This window comes from Cucurbita pepo, chromosome 6 (genome assembly GCF_057944985.1).
Source record: "Cucurbita pepo subsp. pepo isolate OVF chromosome 6, ASM5794498v1, whole genome shotgun sequence".
Lineage (NCBI taxonomy): Eukaryota > Viridiplantae > Streptophyta > Magnoliopsida > Cucurbitales > Cucurbitaceae > Cucurbita > Cucurbita pepo.
This window is the reverse complement of record NC_141803.1, coordinates 1770508-1788621: the sequence shown is the minus strand read 5'-3', so window position 1 is coordinate 1788621 and position 18114 is coordinate 1770508. Positions and strand designations below refer to the sequence as shown.

General features: G+C 34.6%; 1 protein-coding gene and 2 long non-coding RNA genes across 8 annotated transcripts; 1 reads left to right on the top strand and 2 right to left on the bottom strand.

Annotated features, from left to right (window-relative positions):
• Nucleotides 1-4688: 4688 nt before the first annotated feature.
• LOC111797220 (uncharacterized) lies at nucleotides 4689-7502 on the top strand. Of its 6 annotated transcripts, none has more exons than XR_015421552.1 (6): nucleotides 4694-4807; nucleotides 5521-5601; nucleotides 5783-5902; nucleotides 6442-6571; nucleotides 6653-6735; nucleotides 6956-7502. It is a non-coding gene; the product is annotated as an uncharacterized LOC111797220 (long non-coding RNA). The 6 variants fall into 6 exon arrangements; XR_015421553.1 differs by having other exon boundaries at nucleotides 4695-4807; nucleotides 5526-5601; XR_002815500.2 differs by having other exon boundaries at nucleotides 4689-4807; nucleotides 5526-5902.
• Nucleotides 6414-7058, bottom strand: LOC147792136 (uncharacterized). The gene is made up of 2 exons (XR_015421554.1): nucleotides 6922-7058; nucleotides 6414-6776 (listed from the first exon to the last, which is right to left on the bottom strand). It is a non-coding gene; the product is annotated as an uncharacterized LOC147792136 (long non-coding RNA).
• Nucleotides 7503-7667: 165 nt separating the features above from the next.
• TAF5 (TBP-associated factor 5) lies at nucleotides 7668-14572 on the bottom strand. Its single transcript, XM_023680170.2, has 19 exons — nucleotides 14271-14572; nucleotides 13005-13086; nucleotides 12837-12915; nucleotides 12653-12750; nucleotides 12502-12558; nucleotides 12257-12344; nucleotides 12046-12155; nucleotides 11611-11718; nucleotides 11306-11457; nucleotides 11065-11175; nucleotides 10904-10973; nucleotides 10786-10825; nucleotides 9950-10114; nucleotides 9784-9860; nucleotides 9004-9120; nucleotides 8376-8641; nucleotides 8191-8286; nucleotides 8030-8105; nucleotides 7668-7939 (listed from the first exon to the last, which is right to left on the bottom strand). Exons 1-19 carry the CDS (start codon nucleotides 14438-14440, stop codon nucleotides 7877-7879), a joined length of 2025 nt encoding a protein of 674 aa, XP_023535938.2. The 5' UTR covers nucleotides 14441-14572; the 3' UTR covers nucleotides 7668-7876.
• Nucleotides 14573-18114: the final 3542 nt, after the last annotated feature.

Below are 18114 nucleotides of genomic sequence, written 5' to 3'. Positions count from 1 at the left end.
CTTTGGATTGTTCCCACAAATATTGCTTCTTTACAATTTGCTGTCCTTCATGCTCCACTAAACAATGTCACCACTTACTTCTTTGACAATAAAAAGGTTTTAGTTGGAGGGTTAGTGGCCAAATCCGAACCCGAATAAGTAGTAAAAGTAATACCTCGAAACTAAATAAAAAGAAACGTGTCTAAGAACAGCTAATCTCGTCCTTATAGGTCTAAATTAGCCAATGTGGAACTCACTCCCTCTCAACAATCCTCATCTCTATCAAAGTACACTATAGAGTCTCTCCTGAGGCCTATGAAACCCTCGAACAAAGTTTCATTCTCATGGTTTTGCTGTAATCTCGCCCTCTTGAATTGACATGCATAAGCTCTCATGGTTTTGCTCTGGGCTTCCCAAAAGACCTCGTACCAATGGAGATGTATTCATTACTTATAAACCCATGATCATTCCCTAAATTAGCCAATGTGGGACTCCCTCCCAATAATCCTCAACGATGGTCTATCAACCTGTCGAGAAAATAAATCTCATCAAAGTTACAAGAAGGTCTGTGAACCTAACCTCTTGACAAAAACAAGCATGTCTAAAAACAGTTAATCTCGTCTCCACAAAAATGCGTTTAAATCCAGCAACAAATGTCTAGATGGCCTAGTTGAAAAGCCTCCAACATGTCGAGAGGACAAATCCCGTCAAAGTTACAAGAACGTCTATAAACCCAACCTCTTGATCGAGTCGGGAGAATAATATCTAAAACTAACCCTAAATATGTATTTTTAATAATGAAAGGTAAGGATGAAGATCATTTTGTCTATACCAAAAGGGTAATATAAGAGAGAGATGAATAGGACACCCCATAATTGATAGTGCTACAAATACTTTACTCTCCACTTCAATTCAAAGTACTTGTTTGGAGACCATGTGCTTCTCTTTCTGCCTTTCAATTTAAGATTCCCATATCACTCTCATCACTCAAAAAAAAAAAAAAAAAAAAAAAAAATATTAATACTTTGGTTTTGTTTAATTAATTAAATATTAATTACAGTTGACTTCACATACTTCAAAATTAATTTTAAAAATGTAAATTTGAATAAAAAATTATATATGACAACATTATTTTTTATAATTAAATTATTTATTTTTGTAGGGTCAACTTTTGGTCAAAGGTGGGTGGTAGGTGGAAGCTGATGTCACATAGCATTAAGGAGAGAGAAAGGAAGTTAAAGGTAGGGTTGGGGAAGAAGGTTTGGCTCTAAATGACATATATATATATATATATATATATATATATATATATATATATATATATATATATATATATATAATCGATATTTTAATCTTTTTATTTGGTATAATAATTATGAATTTAAAAAATTTATAAGAAAAAAAATTATCTAACATCATTAAAATAATCTATTTAGGAGCATTTTTATTTTAAGTGCTTTTGATTTGTAAGAACATTTTTACAGTAAATTTCAAACACGACCACTTCTAAAAATATTTACTGTATGGGTCGAGATTAAATTATTGACCTTTGATTTGAAATGATATAATAAGTAATTTTTGTGGACGGATTTAAACGATATTTCGAAATTTACGAAATGGTTAAAAGATGGGAAAGAAAAAAGGGAAAGTAAATATATAATGTTAAGGTTTATGATGTTGGAGGCATGATCCGACACATTCTCACATGGGGTTTGCCGATCCAATTCATTTCTCTTCCCACTTGTGAAGATTCCTAGACAAAGGATCCCATGGCCATGGACACCTCAAAATATTTTTTTAAATCTCAAATCATTTTTATATCGAATCAAATTAAAACCAAACATTATTACGACATATATATAGGGATAGAAACTCGAACCTATGACTTTTGCGAGGATGCTGACGTTTAAATTTAGAGTTCGACAATCTTTTTTGACATAGGCGAAAAGTATTCCCGAGATAAATATTGTGAGATTTCACATCGGTTGGAGGGGGAACGAAACATTCTTTATAAGGGTGTAGAAACCTCTCCCTAACAGATATGCTTTAAAACCGTGAGGCTAACGACCATACGTAACGAGTCAAAACGGATAATATATGCTAGTAGTAGACTTGAGCTATTACGAATATATTTCTCACTAACCCCTTAATGTCTTTTCACACGTCTATTAGATTTGAACGTTGTTTGAATTAAGATGAGTATTAACCTTAAAAGATTGGTGTTGTGATGTCCGAGGGGAAGTGTAACGGCCCAGATCCACTGCTAGCAGATATTGTCCTCTTTGGGCTTTCCCTTTCGGGCTTTTTCTCAAGGCTTTAAAACGTGTATGTTAGGGGAAGGTTTCCACACCCTTATAAATGGTGGTTTGTTCTCCTCCCCAACCAATGTGGGACATCACAATCCACCCCCTTTGGGACCCAACGTCCTCGCTGACACTCTTTCCTTCCTCCAATCGATGTGGGACCGCCTCCAAATCCACCCGCTTTGGGGTCCAGCGTCCTTACTGGCACACCGCCTCGTGTCTACCCCTCTTCGGGGAACAGCGAGAAGGTTGGCACATCGTCCAGTGTCTAGCTCTGATACCATTTGTAACAACCCAGATCCACCGCTATAAATGGTGATTTGTTCTCCTCTCCAACCAATGTGAGACATCACAGAAACTCGAAAGGGAAAGCCCAAAAAGACAATATCGACTAGCGGTGGATTTGGATTTGTGCAGTTACACGTGTATGTATGAAACACGTGAGAGAGAGAGAAATTTAGTTTGGTGACATAAAATGAATTGAGTAATAAAGGAGTGGTCCATGCATGGCAACCAACACTTAGTCCCTTAATAGAAAAGTGGGACTCAATGGGAATTAATAAAGGCTTTTATTTTTATTTTTATTTTTATTTTTATTTTTTTAATTCAACATAATATAATATTTTAATTTGTCCCTAGGAATAACCCTAAACCCAAAGGACTAACCTTTAAAGGTTGGAAAGGGCAAGAGAAGATGGGAGGGGAGGTTCCCTTAGCCATACATAGCCATTACCAAACACTTTCCTTCTCTTTCTTTCTTTAATTTCTTTATTCATCATAACAAAAGTGCCCTTGCTTTTAACCTTACCAAATTAAACATTGGTCCCCAAACCCTACTCTTTTTTTTCTTTTTTCTCGAGAATAGTTCTATTCAACGGTTTGAAAAGATACGGTGACCTCAAGAATTCGATCAACGTAATCGTCTAAGCCCACCACTACCTTTAGCTCGTTACATATCGTCATCAGCCTCACCGATGTAGATATTTTTCACACCCTTCTAAACAATGTTTCATTCCCATCTCCAACCGACGTAGGATCTCACAATGTTATCAATTTATTTGAATTGGGTTTGTTCAAACAAATGAAAACTTTATGAATTAGGTTGGTTAGTTTGACCGCTTTGGCTCGTTACGTATCGTCGTCAACCTCATGGTCTTAAAACGCATCCAGAAAAGAGAGGTTTCCACACCCTTATAAGGAATGTTTCGTTCCCCTCTCCAACCGATGTGAGATCTCACAAGGTTATCAACTTATTTGAAGTGGGTTTTGTTCAAATAAATGAAAACTTTATAAATTTGGCCGGTTCATAAATTCCTCGAAACACAGTTGACCGTTTTGGCCCATTACGTATCGTCGTCAGTCTCACGAGGAGAGGCTTCCACATATTTATAAGGAATGTTTCGTTCTCCTCTCCCACTGAGGTGGGATCTCACAAGGTTATCAACTTATTTGAAGTGGGTTTTGTTCAAATAAATGAAAACTTTATGAATTAGGTCGGTTCATAAATTCCTCCCCGTTACGGATCGTCGTGAGTCTCACGAGGAGAGGTTTCCACGTACTTATAAGGAATGTTTCGTTCTCCTCTCCAACCGATATGGGATCTCACAAAGTTATCAACTTATTTGAAGTGGGTTTTGTTCAAATAAATGAAAACTTTATGAGTTCGGTCGGTTTATAGATTTCTCAGAAGATAGTTCGGGTCAAACCGAATCAACTCAAATTCATCTTATCCCGCGCTTTCTCTTCTCTCTCTATCACTCTCCCAATGGAGGGAGGCAATGAGCATCACAATTTGTTGTCAGGGAAATGAAGGTTGAGGAACCCATTTCATCCACACACACACACACAAAAAGCACCAACAAAATAGAAACACAACAAAAGAATACCCTAAAACAAAGAAAGAAGGAAACTGACTTCTCTCTTGACGCAGTCCCATCGAGCCCAATTCCCAACAAGACATAAAAACTCTCTAATGGTACAACCAAAATCCAACGGCAGGGATTCATTATCCATCTCTTACTCTCATTTCTTGTACCTTTTAAAGGACAACGCTGGCTCGAACATGAAAATTTGAACATCTAACGTTGTTCAAAAGATAAATAACAATCAAATTTTTAATAATGGTGAGCCGAGATTCGTGACCGGTGTGTATTGGTAAGACGTTTTTTAGACCTATAAATGCATGATATGAAAATTTGAACTTCTGACCTTAAATGATTGACGGGCTTCTTTAGGCCCTTTAAATGGATGATATGAAAATTTGAACTTTTGACGTGAAACGAGAGCGGTTTATACCATATGGGTAAATGAAAAAGCTTTTTAAAAAGATAAATAGTTATCAAATTGTTAATGATGATGAGTCGAGATTGGTGACAGACTTAACCCTTAAATGCATGATCCAACCACAACTTTTAGAAAGCTTTAAAATTTCTCTCTCCCCTCTCTTTGTATGAACTGATTGAATGCTTTGAAGAACATCAAGAACACAGTGTGATTGATAAGATGGCCAAAGCCCAAAGCTTTGTGTACTTTCTCTCATCTCAAAAGCTTTCATTTTTTTTTTTTTTTTTTTTGTTTCTGTTTCTGTTTATGTTCTTCCAATGACCATTTTATGGCGAAATGTTGTATCTGCTTCATGTTTGTGACCATAATTATGCAAAAAAGAAGAAGAAAAGTTTGCTTTTTTGGTCATCTTTTTACCCAAAACCCTAATTTATTAAGAACATCCATATGGGTGTGTGAGAATTTTGATACTTTTTGACATTTTTGGCAAATTTCCTCATCTGGGTTTCTAGATTTTAGTGATTTGATTGGACCCATTTGGCCAAAATTTGATCTTTGATGTTGTTGTTGTTGTTCTTGAGGAATGGTGTTTGTAGAATCGAAGTTGACAGAAGAGAGTGAGCACACAGAGGCTTTTGGTATAACAATATGCCATTGCTCTTGCGTGCTCACTTCTCTGTCTGTCAGCTTCCATCGCCAATTCCTTCTTTTTTCCTCCCCAAATACTCAATTTTCTTCCTTTTTTTTTGTCTAATTTTTGTTCATTGTTCATATATGCTTCAATTATGATGGTTCATGTGAGAATTGAGATGGGTTTTGTGATGTTGAGATGTAAATCAAATTTTTGGGCTCAATAATTCTCATTCAATTGGTTTTGATCTGAAAGTGGAAACCTAAGTCCATGTCTTGTTGTTGTTGTTCTTGTTCTTCTTTGGTTCTTTTGTTTGAGGTTTAGAACAGAAGCTAATGGGGGAGGATCTACAAAAGAAAAGCACAAGATGATTCATTTATGCAGGTTTTGTCAACAATGAAACTGGTAATTTTAAATGTTTTATGTTTTAAGACAGCCGTACGTCAATTGCAGTGACAAAAAAATATTATTAGTGGGATCTTTTTTTTTTTTCTTGCTTAATTTTGGAAATTAATTATGACTTCATTGACTGCTTATATATCTCCTTTTGTTTTGGTCTTGTTCATCATTTTCATTTTGGTTGGAGGTTGAATCTCGGACACATCGAGCTTGAATAACTATAGATTATATAAGTCAGGTCGTTTGAGAGATTGGCGTTTGTGGTATATATTACTAGTTACAGTCTACAAGCTTGTGCAAGCTCGAGGTATGTGATAAGCCTTCTCTATCAATGAAATAATGAACGATATTTTTTTTTTTTTTTTTTTAGTTCAATAAGTATGAAGCAAGAGATCGAACATTCAACCGTACGGAATGTTTAATGTGCATCTTATTCATGTTGAAGAATGTTTTTCTGAACGTAAGTCAGAGTGATTTTTCATTTGAGCTTTATCCATCATCTTAAATAATAATCTTCGATAAATTAAGTATTAAACATTTCTTGAGCTATTGAGGTTTATCCTTGCTTATTCATAGTCTTTCATCACAAGAAAATCAAGTACTTGAAAGATCTTGTGTGAAAGTTTGTTCTTCAATGGTGGATGATTTTATGAATATATTGCTTATGCCGCAGTTGAATCAATATTTCTTGCTAAAATATTTTGTTATTAAGAAAGTTCTAATAATTTATTTGGGTATAACTCGAAGAGTTCAATTGGTTGAATACTCACTTCCAGTTTGATTTGAAAGTCAAACACACTACCATTGCATCACAGATCTCATGATAATGGCATTTTCTTGATTCAGACTTATATGGTGGATAAGTAAGGACAATGAAATATCGATCCCTGAATAACGGATGGAGGTCGTCTCAAAGCCCATCGCCCCATCTCAACGAGGATGAAACTGAAGGAGACAGGAATTAGTACATCAAATGGTAGAATCATACGACAAACACATTCTACGGATAAACCTTGAGAAAGGGTTCAATGAACTGATGTCTACTCTTCTAATGCAGGGCATTGAGTTGAGCATTCATCTAAAAAGGACTATTGGTTTTTGGACTTCCACACTCAGATAAGTAGCATTTGATCATAAAATGTAAGCCAACAACTTCCTTTGCCAGTTGCCTGTTGTGGATTCTGTGATGATCATAAAACGAAATATATTAGCATCCGACTCGGATAATGTCAAGGTAATTGTAACATCCCAAGTAGATCAGTTCTCATCTAAAAACAACAATTCCAGTCAACAATTCGTCATTATAAGAATTCATGTTAGACATACATATATCTTTTGGTTGAATAATGGTGTGCTGCAGCCTGCCAAGGAGGAGCTCAAGAACCGAGAAGACGATGGAAGAACACGTAATCTCATCGGTTCGTGCTAACATAATCACAGACATTAGAAGTATGGATGAAATTGCAGTATAAACAACCAATGAGAGTGAAGTTTGAAGCTCCAAACAAGAGAATAAGATGTGTAAACATATGATGTAATGTATGAAAATGGCCTATAAGTAGTAGGGCATCCAAAAGTGCACTGCTTTATACTTTATACTTACTGAGCTTTAGCAGTAAATGTGCACTGCCATCTCCAACCCTGATAAACAGTTAACATGAGAATCATTTCTTAGCTTGCCTCTACCAAGTCAGAATCTACTGTTCTAGATGGGCTTCCATGAACAGTTCAATTTTTCATGAATGCCAAATGAAGAACAAGACTAAAAGATACAGTACAATTTGAAACTGAAATGGCAGAAGTAGTAAAACAGATGCCATCAATTCAGGTATAATACTGTACTCTACCTTTATCAGCCTGTTCACTACCCTGAGTAACAGTGAAAGCTTGGCACTTTCTTATCTGTACTTACACTTTCTCGTCGTCTTTTATCTATGCACTTGTTTTTCCCCCTTTTCAAAGACCCTATTGAACAAACAGTTCATATCCTTTTACACTTTTCTTATCTCAAAATTCTTTTTAGCTGCAAATTTTCTCGTCTTTATTCCCATTAACAGTACAATCATTTGAGGTGAGGTAAGCCCTGCAGGTACGAGTCATTTCACTTCAAAATTTGGAATGAACAGAATAATTCTTACATGGATAAGATAATGTCAAGACGTCCTTTTGCACAAAAAGTTTGGCTGGAAATGATACACTATTAAATTGCCAATAAATGGAACGTTAGAAAAGAGATCTTATCAGGAAAAGTTTATTAAATATGGACTACAAAGGAAGAGTGTCAAGCCGTTGATGCACTTTTGGAGAGAGCCCCAGCTGCAAATAAGAGATTCCTCCGAGAGAACTGAATCAGAAAGAAGATATAATTATTTAGGGAAATGTTATGGGAAGAAATAAATTTTAAAAAATGCTAGTTTAGTCTGTCGATTGATACCCGCAAACTGTAAACTGGAGTTGATTTGGTTGGTAGAGTCTTCAAGGATCTAAGTCTATTGGCAGTTCCACTTTTGCTGTTAACGAGAACAGAGACGTTTAATATGCAAATGTTAAATAATTATAACTGAAACATCTTAAACTATTTTAGGAAGAACTCACTTTTCATCTGTTCTAGCTGGCTTTGTGCTTGAAGTTACGTCCCATAATTTCACTGTGCAATCGGCAGAGCCAGAGGCAAGGAGAGAGCCCTCACAACTGAAATGGAATATACATCAAATATTGGATAATTACTTGCGTGGATATTGGGTGAGGTGGAGAGGGGGTGGAATTTTTCTTTTATGTACCTGAAAGCAAGGCTCCAAACGCATGATGTGTGTCCAATCAAAGGTGTAACACAGCGACCAGTTGATAGGTCCCACATCATAATCGTACCATCTTCATCACCGGATGCCATGAACCGACCATCAGGTGACATTGCCAAAGACAGGATCATGCTCCTGTGACCGATGAAAATTCGAACACATTCCCCACTCTGGACATCCCACAATCTAACCGTTTTGTCACTCGACCCAGTTGCAATGTAGTTGCAGTTGGCATGCCATTGAACACACTGAAGATGTAAGATTTGTCATGGATCATATTATACCAGAAACACTAGGATCAGACAACAAAAAAGAGTTGATCTGGAAAAGCTTAAATATTTAATTCTTGAAGATGAGGTTTTAAACTACGGAAATCAGTGTAAAAACTTCCATCATTAAAGAGAGAGGGACCGATACAGAAGAAAACTAGTTACAAATAAGAACACAACTGTACGCAGGGAGAGAATAATGCTTAAATTTGAGGGGGAAAAGACAACACAGGTAGGAAGAAAAATGGTACTACTGTCTGCTCGAATATTCTAACGACCGCTCCCAACTTTATATATAAGCAATTAAAGATCAGAGAAGGAATAAAGAATGAACTGCTCACATCCACATCGGATAGATGTCCTGCCATGATCCTTAGAGGTTGAATTCTGTCCATAGACCAGATCCTTGCAGTTCGATCATGTGAACAACTAGCAAAATAATGTCCAACCGGACTAAACTGCACCAGGAAATTAAATATAACGACGAAATCTTTCACATTGCACAAAATATCTAAAAGTAGAAAAGTCCAAGTACCACATGCAAATTAAAATGAAGTATAAACAGAAAAGTCTACTGAAGCTTGAGAAAAAAAAAAAAAAGAGTGAGCAACCTCTCTACTCATAAGAATTAAGAAACTAGAATTTGAAAACAAACAACAAAAGCGATAAGTAATGACATTAGAAATACAGGCACGACACCTTGAACAGACGGGACCAGCATTTGAAGGAATAAGTAGCAAGACAAAACTCTTTTAGATACGGTGTCATCCCAGTAATAAACCATGTACTGACCCAAGCAAAGCAAATGCCATTCACTTCAACTCATATATCTTAGAAATATATATATATATATATAATGAACATTTTCTTGCTCTGTCCAAGACTTGATCGTTTAGAAAAATGCATCTGTGTTTCTTTGCTTGTGTTGTGACTTTTTCACCTAGTGCTTTGGTTTTTTTCTTTAAATACTAGAAAAAGAAGTCAGAATCCAACCATAATCAAAAGTTGTGGGTATGTGTAGAGGCATTGCCAGACATTCCTTCTTCCTCTAACTAATACAGGTAACCTACATACCAGTTAACCTACGCCACAACCATAGATATCTGATATAAAATGTTTACCTGAACATCCCATACTGGGTAATTGTGACCTTTGTAGCAAACAAGACTGGCATTTAGTTTTGTGCTCCACAATCGAACTGCAGCAGGAAAACAGAAACTTTCAAAATCTAAAAAAAGAAAATCATAACCAAACTTCAAAGAAAATAGAGGGCCAGTACGATCATACTAGTTGTGTCTGCAGAGGATGAAAGAACAAAGTCCCCAATGGGACTGAAAGTGGCAGAGTGAACAGGCCCAGAATGACCTTGAAATAATGTATAAGACCTCTTCCCACTTGTATGCCCTGTAACTGGATCACTAGTAGACATGTCGTTTTCATCCTGCAAAACAGCTGATAGACGTGATAGTGAAAGTCAAATTCTCTTCTCAAATGTCTGAGCAAAGGAATTTATTAGAAAAAACAATTCATGATGATGATTAGTGTGACACCAAGAGGAAGCAAGCTGTTCTATTTGATAATGAAATCTGGGAAGGGGGAATGCTAAACAATTGGTGACTTAGCTCAAAGCTGGAATAATGAAACGACGAATCAATTCTCATGAAGTAGGAGATAAGAAATTCCTCAAGAATTAAGGAAAAGGGTGGAGGGAAAATCAGAAGCACTATAAAATTTTATACAACTTCAGTACATATTATGAAAAACCAGAAAGATCTCTACTGGCATTCCTTTACATAAAGAGTACACATGAAATAACAATAACATGATATCTTTAGTAATGAGTATAAACTTGACATTTGAGCATGAGTTTATATTCATAAATCTACACCAATTTACTAGGATAAACACAAATGCCTTGAAATAACCAAACCTAATCTGTGTTCCAGAGCCCCTGGCTATTGTTATATCACATGAATATTGAAATGAGCACCAACATACATGAAAAGGTTTTTATATATAATTTTTCTTAAAAGCATAAGATATTAACAGTATGATAATAAAAACTAAAACCCAGAAACAGAAAAGACCGCCCATGGCAGCTCAACTTATTTTAACAGACTTACTATTGCCAGCTTGTTGTCCCAGCTTTGCCATGTCCCAAACCTGCAGAGAACCACCAAGATTTTTTAGGTGAGCAAATAATAATTAGGCCACCCTAAGAAACTTAAAAAGAAGACCTACCTTCAAAGAAGAGTCTGAAAATCCACCAGCAACTAAAGCTCCATCATGAGATATTGATGAACAGTTTAAACTACATCAGAATAAATGATATCAACTGCATGCGCATTGAGACTGAATAAACTGTTGACATAGCAGAAACAGAAAGAAAACTTGATGGATACCCGTTGTGTGTATTAATGAAGGTATAAAAGCTGACTGATGGCAGAGCAACAGAGCTCAACTGCACACGGTTTCTCAAGTCTTCAAGAATAGATTGTTCCACCTCTGTTGTACTGGAAGCAATCAACACGACAAATCAATAGCAAGGAAGAGCAGTGTGGCTGTAGTAGTACAGTAATCACTTAGCTAAGAGCTATATTTTATGACTGTAGCAACAAAATAACATAAGATTCAAGAAAATACATTATAGGTAAAGCAAGCTCTGGCTTCACTCGTGGCGCCATAGATGCAGAATTAGCTTCAGCCCTCAGAGTTTTCCCAGGTGCACCGGCAGTCTTGTCCTTCTTGACCTTCTTAATTGAAGCACCTTGCTTTCCTCCCTCGGTTGTTCTTTTCTAAACAAGCAAATGAGGACATGCAACTCATGAGATTTTACAATAAACAATAATACGATGCAGATTTATAAAATAGTAGCAATTTAATAACAACTTATAGATAAAAGACAGTATATCCGCTAAAGATAAGAAGCACAGAATCACCACAGGTACCTTATTCTCATCCACATCACCATCCTTGGTTTCTACCTCAGCCTTCTCAGAATCTGAAAGCAAACCAGCAGCTTTCTCCAAGCGTTCTTCTAAAGAATCTTCAAGTAACTATTACCAACATAAATTTAAATATAACAATCAAGGAATTTGAAATTGAAGAGGATGTCAAATCAGAAAAAATTAAAATGAAAGAAAGGAAGAAGAGAGAAAAGAAAACCCATAAACAGCACATACAGATTGTTGCCGTAATTTACATTTTGACATAATTTTTAATTCTTTTAGAGAAAACTTCTACATTTTAAATTGAGAAAAGGACCAAAGATGTCACAGCTTATCAACAAAATAATAATAGAAAAAACCACAACCAAGCATAATAATAAACAACCCAAAGATCAGAACGTATAGGCTAAGTAAGTTGGTAGTTTGCCCACCCACCCCCCATTGGACTTCTTTTTTATTTATCTGATTGGCAGTCTCCTGGGTGCTTCCCGAGAGTGTCACAAGTTCAGCATCATCAGATATTGAGCTAGGCTGACCAGGGGAAACTGCAAAACCAGATGAAGCTTATAATAGAAGCAGAAGATAAAACACTTACAACTTGCATAAAAACTAGACGATCTGAAGCAAGTGTTAAAAGGAAACAGACCTTGGAAGTTGATACGCTCATTGATAATCCCAAGTATCACTGTGGTTTGGGTCTTATGAAGATATTGGAGTAGCATCTCATAGGAGTACTAAACAACATAATTGGAAAATAAAACCTTTCAGAAAATATAGTTTGATTAGTTCAGTTCTGTTCATGAGAGATCTAAAATGACCGATAGATAATCGAGCAAATGAATGATAATCATGAACATGATACTAAATAATGATTGAAAACCTAGTGATTACCTGGCATATTTTTATGTTAACTTTGCTCTGCCTTAGAGAATGAGCAAATTCCATCTCCTAGAATATATTATCATCGTAATGTCAAAACCAGTGTCATCGCCACAAAACAATGACAGGAACATAAGAAAGTCATTACTGGTTAACAACAAACCTCCAAATGAGAAGGAGATAGTACGCCTTCCAACTTTTGTAGATCTCGTAGGTGCAACATTTCATGGTCTTCACGGAACCTATTGAAAAAGGTTCGAGCTGGAAGATAACAAGCAAAATAATAAAAAATTAATCATAGGTATCTCCATTACATGAGATTATAAAAGAAAGATTAGTTTGCAAACCTTCTTGAATATGTCCTTTAGCCACAAGATCCATGAAGCAATGGATAAACACAGGATATAGCACACGAAGCAACTCATGCTGAAATGCAAGAATTAAAGTTCTCATTATCGGAAGGAAAAGTTTAGAATGAATCATAAATTCAAGGAAAAAATTAAACAACTACTTACCTTGTACAAATCTAGCGAGTTGTAAGCCCAGGACCTAAGCTTGCTATATCCTTCAAGGTATCTGGCTGGAATATTCTCTACTCTGGAAACAAAAACAATAAAGAGCAAAAAAAAACTCTATAAATACTTCTGTTCAATAAAATACAATATGTTAATGAAAGAAGCAAATAAACAAGAATGAGGATGGCAACCATGATATTATTGCTATCCTTCTAAACCAAAAGCCAAGAGAGATCTCAAAGAAAATTTCTAAGTTACATAAATGAAAACATGTGTAATGAGAGTGTGTGTAGACTATGTTACATATTCTAAGTGATTTTGAATTGGCTGCTTTAGATCTGGCTGTAGACTATGTTTGGCTTTCAACCTATTTATCTTTTTGGCAGCTTGTGATAGAGAGAGCTCAACATAGAAACATATTTCCATATCAAAAGGAGGTAGGTACACTCTTATACAAGCTACCCTTTCTAGCATGCCTCCATACTACCTTAGTTTAAATTACCATCAAAGGTGGCAACATCTTTGGACAAATTCATTCCACATTCCTCTTGGAAAGGTTCAAAAGGAGATTTTGGCTTGCATAACGTCAGTTGGGAGATGAACCAATTATCCCATCTCTTGGGAGGCTTTGAGATTGGAAATTTCTGTTTGAAATTCAGCACTCTTGGCTAAATGGATTTGGAGGTTTTGCATGGTTTGTGAAACAAAATAATATGGAAATATGTGGAATCATCCTATATTATTTTAGCTAAATGGATATGGAGATTTGGAGGTCCCACGAAGTTTATTAAAAAAAAAAGTCCAAATTCCAGGCTCCATCATGGACTCTCTCTAACTGTTACTAAACAGTAATCTTTTGTAATTTGCTTCTAAATGAAGTGGTTTCTTGTAAGCTCCTAATCCTCCGGAAAAGTACACGTCAATTGATAATACGCTACCCCACAAGATATGATCAGCATTTTCGAGTAAGTAGCTCTCAAGGGATGAACATTAGCTAGGGTACAAGTCTAGTCGTTATAATCAAAAGCATTTAAAATCAATTCATCCTACAAGAAACCATTCGCTCTATTTCTTAAACCCATCGTCCGTAACACTCCACAGAAAATTCTACTTAGATCCTTAAAAAATACATTTCAAACTTTTTAATTTCTCAACATACAAAACAAACAAAGGTTCGACTGATTCAAAAGTTCGCACAACATAAGAACTAACAAAATGCAAATGAAAGTTCGGAATCGAGATGAATTACAAGGGGAGAGAAATTACTCGGAGAAGGAGAGCAAGCGCTTAGCGAAGTCGAGGTCAATGGAAGAGGCTGAAGAGGATGAATTAGTCTTGTTATGGCGTAGCTCATCCTGAAAAGCTTGTTCCGTTTCTTTGAAACCCTTCTTCTTCAAGTACGCTGACACAAAATTCGCTATCTGTTCTTCGTCCATTCTGCAACGTTCTGCAATTCACCTTCTCGCTCCACAAATTTGCCCCTTCCCGCACTTCTCCACGTCTCTCTCTCTCTCTCTCTCTCTCTCTCTCTCTCTCTCTCTCTCTCTCTGGAAGGAAGCTGGGAGAGGAGGGAACTGTAACTGGACTGGGCGCGGGCTATGAGTTTTATTAATGGGCCTGAAAATATCGGAAATTCTGAAAAATATCAAATATATTATGTAAAAATTAAAATTAGTTGAGATAATATATTGGATAAAAAAATTCTTAAAGTTTAAAACATTATGGAGTAATGTGAAATTACCAAAATCCTCTGATTAAAATTCATAACTACGAAAGTAGAATCTTAAATTCGTAATAGTGTAATTAAAAACAAATAAAAATACATTGGAGTTGGAGCTCAATGGACCTATCTCGGCCCATTTTTTATGGGCTTCACTGTTCCAAATTTCGTTGGGCCCATCTAAGCCCACTCAAATACTCCAATAATTATTATAAATAATGAAAAGGGAATATATATATATATTTTATTTTTTTTAAATATATCAGATTTGAGTATATAATAAGAATAATATTGCAGTTTTTTTTAAATAATATGACAGTAATTTTGAAGGGTAGTTTTCGGATTTTAACCTGAAAAAGGGTAAATTAGTAATTTTCTTAGATAAATAGCTTTTTCCATCTTAAATCATAGTAATTTTTTAATTTTAAATATTTTTAAAATTAAAAGACATATTAAGTGGAAGCTTGAAAATTTTCAATTTTGTAATTAAAAATAAAAACTAGACACTCAGCGGGTGATCAATAGGTTAGAGGTTTGAATCTCTAAATTATCCGCTAAGAATCATTTACATGAACTCGAGAAGCTTAGCTGGGCCAACTCTACATAAGCTCGAAAAATTTAGGTAGGCCGACTTTCCTCCATCCAAACATTAAATGACGAATTTATTGTGAAACATAAGTTAACGATACTAAACAACACATATCAAACATAAACTCAACTTCAACCTAACGGGTACCTGCAAAATCTTGTATCTATCATTGGAGTGGCACATGGGGTGATGTATGGGTCGAAAGCAATGGAAAAAATGTCATTGTAGCTTAAAAGATGAATTATTGGTAGTGGTGACGATGACGTGGCAATCATGCCCACTGTCTTTGCCCATGAAAAAATTGTCCAGCTGGATTTTAACTGGGCCACGTCGACACGCTCAACAGAAACAAAATTCTCAGGTCCCTACGTGGCTTGCCAAATATTCAAAACTAATATATATATTTCAAATCCAAATAATGGCTTATCATATCGTTTTCCCTGTATGTGGGGCCACCCAAATATGCTCTAGCACTCTAAACGAATTAAAATTTTATTTGATAACAATTATTTATAAATAAATAAATAAAAGTAATGATTTATCTGCTTTTTTGTTTTTTAATATGTTTTTAAAATATTTTTTAAACTATAGCTCAATTTGAAAAATAGGAGTAAATTCACTTACTAGAATATTCCTCACAAAATAATATAATTTTTGTATTTATTAAATAAAATAATAATATAAATAATATGACTGCGTTCTATAATTATTTTATATGTTTTAAAATAATAAAAAATTCATAATTATAATTTTGTTTCTCTTCGTATTTTTTTTTTTAAACATAAAAATCAATAAAACCAATAAAAATTATCAAGTTATTTTCTTGGGACCCATTTGAGGATATATTTGAAATTACACTATTCTTTGAGGATCAAATTGAAATAAAAATAAATAAATTATTTTTAATTAAAAAGAAAGAAAGGTGGGGGTTGTAGTACGTGGCTCGACACGAATGGAAGCTTTCACACCAACCATTACCAAGCAAAAATGAGGTGTGGTGCGAAACCATTGGCTAGAAGGTCGCTGCCCATGCCCTGCCCTTTAAGTTGCGTGGCTAGGTTATCATGACTAACTTTTATGGGACCGTCTTAATTAACTTTAAAACCCTTAATTATTGGTGTAATGGAAATAGAGTTTAACCTAAATTATTAATTTCCTTAGCTAATTAAGTAGTTGGAGCTGCCTCCCACTAAAAAGGCAGAAATTCCTCGCGATAATATATTTTTTTTGGAAATAAATAAACCAATCAAAACTCGCCATGTGGATTATTATTGGAAACATCTCAATTTTAAATTTTGAATTTGGCATGTATTTAATTATTTTTTATTATCATTATTTTCCGTATAATATAATTTTGCTCCCCTCAGAAATAAAATAATACAATGATTAATAATAATAATCTTTTAAAAATTTTAAAAAATTGAGCAGCCGCTAATGGAGCGGCTAAGCGCCGGGTAATCTTTATCAAAGTGAGCCGCGCCAGCGGGACCTGATTTATTTATTTTTATTTTATTCCAATGATGCCCCTTGGAGGCAACGGGGGCGCTTTACTTTGCTTTGTCCTCGTTTCTCATAAGGAAAAGTTCCAAAATGAAAATGAAAATAAATAAAATATTACATTTAAACTTTAATTATAAATAAAATAATTAATAGCTTGACACAATCGCACTTTTAATGACAGCAGACTTGCGATTGTGTGGCACACACTTCCCAGCAAGAAATTAGTTAAGTCAATTCGTTCTTGCGTCGCCTACGGCCAAACGACGTATGTTCGAGCCTCTAGCCCCGATTCAAGAAAAAAAATTTAGAAAACGAGTAGAGAGATTTCGAAAGGGAGTTGCAAGCAAAAAGATAACATCAACCGCTTACAGGTAAGTGCATATTTGCCATTTTTTTAATTTTTCAAACAAATAAAAAAGCCACGACATTACCAATAATTAGTTTTATATAATAAAAATAAATATAATTTAATCCTATAAAATTATAATAATATTTTTATGTAGACTAATTTTATTTTACGTGTTATTTTAAAATATATTTTAATTACCATATATCTATTAATTCTGAAATTAAATGAGACGTAAGAGAATAATAAAAAAATTTAAGACTAAATAATCCGCGTCGGCAAACCCCCATGCTCCGGTCGGGATTACCGCCGGTTGTTTCGAGACAATGCTTGATTTCCAAGTCCCACGCGCTCTTGACTTTTTCCATAAAAGAATTTGCTTCCGACAAGCTGGTGGGGTCCATCGCGTCTAAATTAAGTGGAAAAAAAAAAAAAAAACAAACAAATCAATCAAATCGATAAATTGAAAAATAAAATTTAAATTCCAATATTCAAAATGTATTTATAACCTTACCAAATCAAATAATTTTTGCACTTTCAACAGAAAAGTGCAAAAATTAATTATTATTTTTTTTGTTAGTTTCAAATTAATTTATCCAATTATAAAAGGTACATTAATAATCTTTAAAAAGAAATTTACATAAACATTTATTTTTTAGCCTAAATTAACTATGTATCGAAACTATACAGCTAGAATATAGTATGTTCTAAAATACACGATGAATTTTTATATATATATATTTTAATAAGTTCAATTTTCGAGCTATTTAATATTAATTAAAAAAAAGTAATGAAATTGTAATTTGATAAGTATTATTTTTAAATAAAATTTATATAATTTAGTAACTATATGATTTTAAAGTTACAAAGGAATTCTATTTACAAACATTAAATTTTATAAATTTGAATTATCCAAATTGCAAAATAATAATTTAAAAAACAATAATAAAAATAT

Bases quoted from the DNA above. Each gene is read 5' to 3' on its own strand.
- TAF5 (XM_023680170.2), bottom strand. From the start codon at position 14,440: ATGGACGAAGAACAGATAGCGAATTTTGTGTCAGCGTACTTGAAGAAG. The intron at 12,559-12,652 runs GTTTGTTGTTAA...AATATATTCTAG, and splicing joins TATCTCCTTCTCATTTGGAG to GAGATGGAATTTGCTCATTC. The intron at 8,642-9,003 runs GTGAGCAGTTCA...TTACATCTTCAG, and splicing joins GACATCTATCCGATGTGGAT to TGTGTTCAATGGCATGCCAA.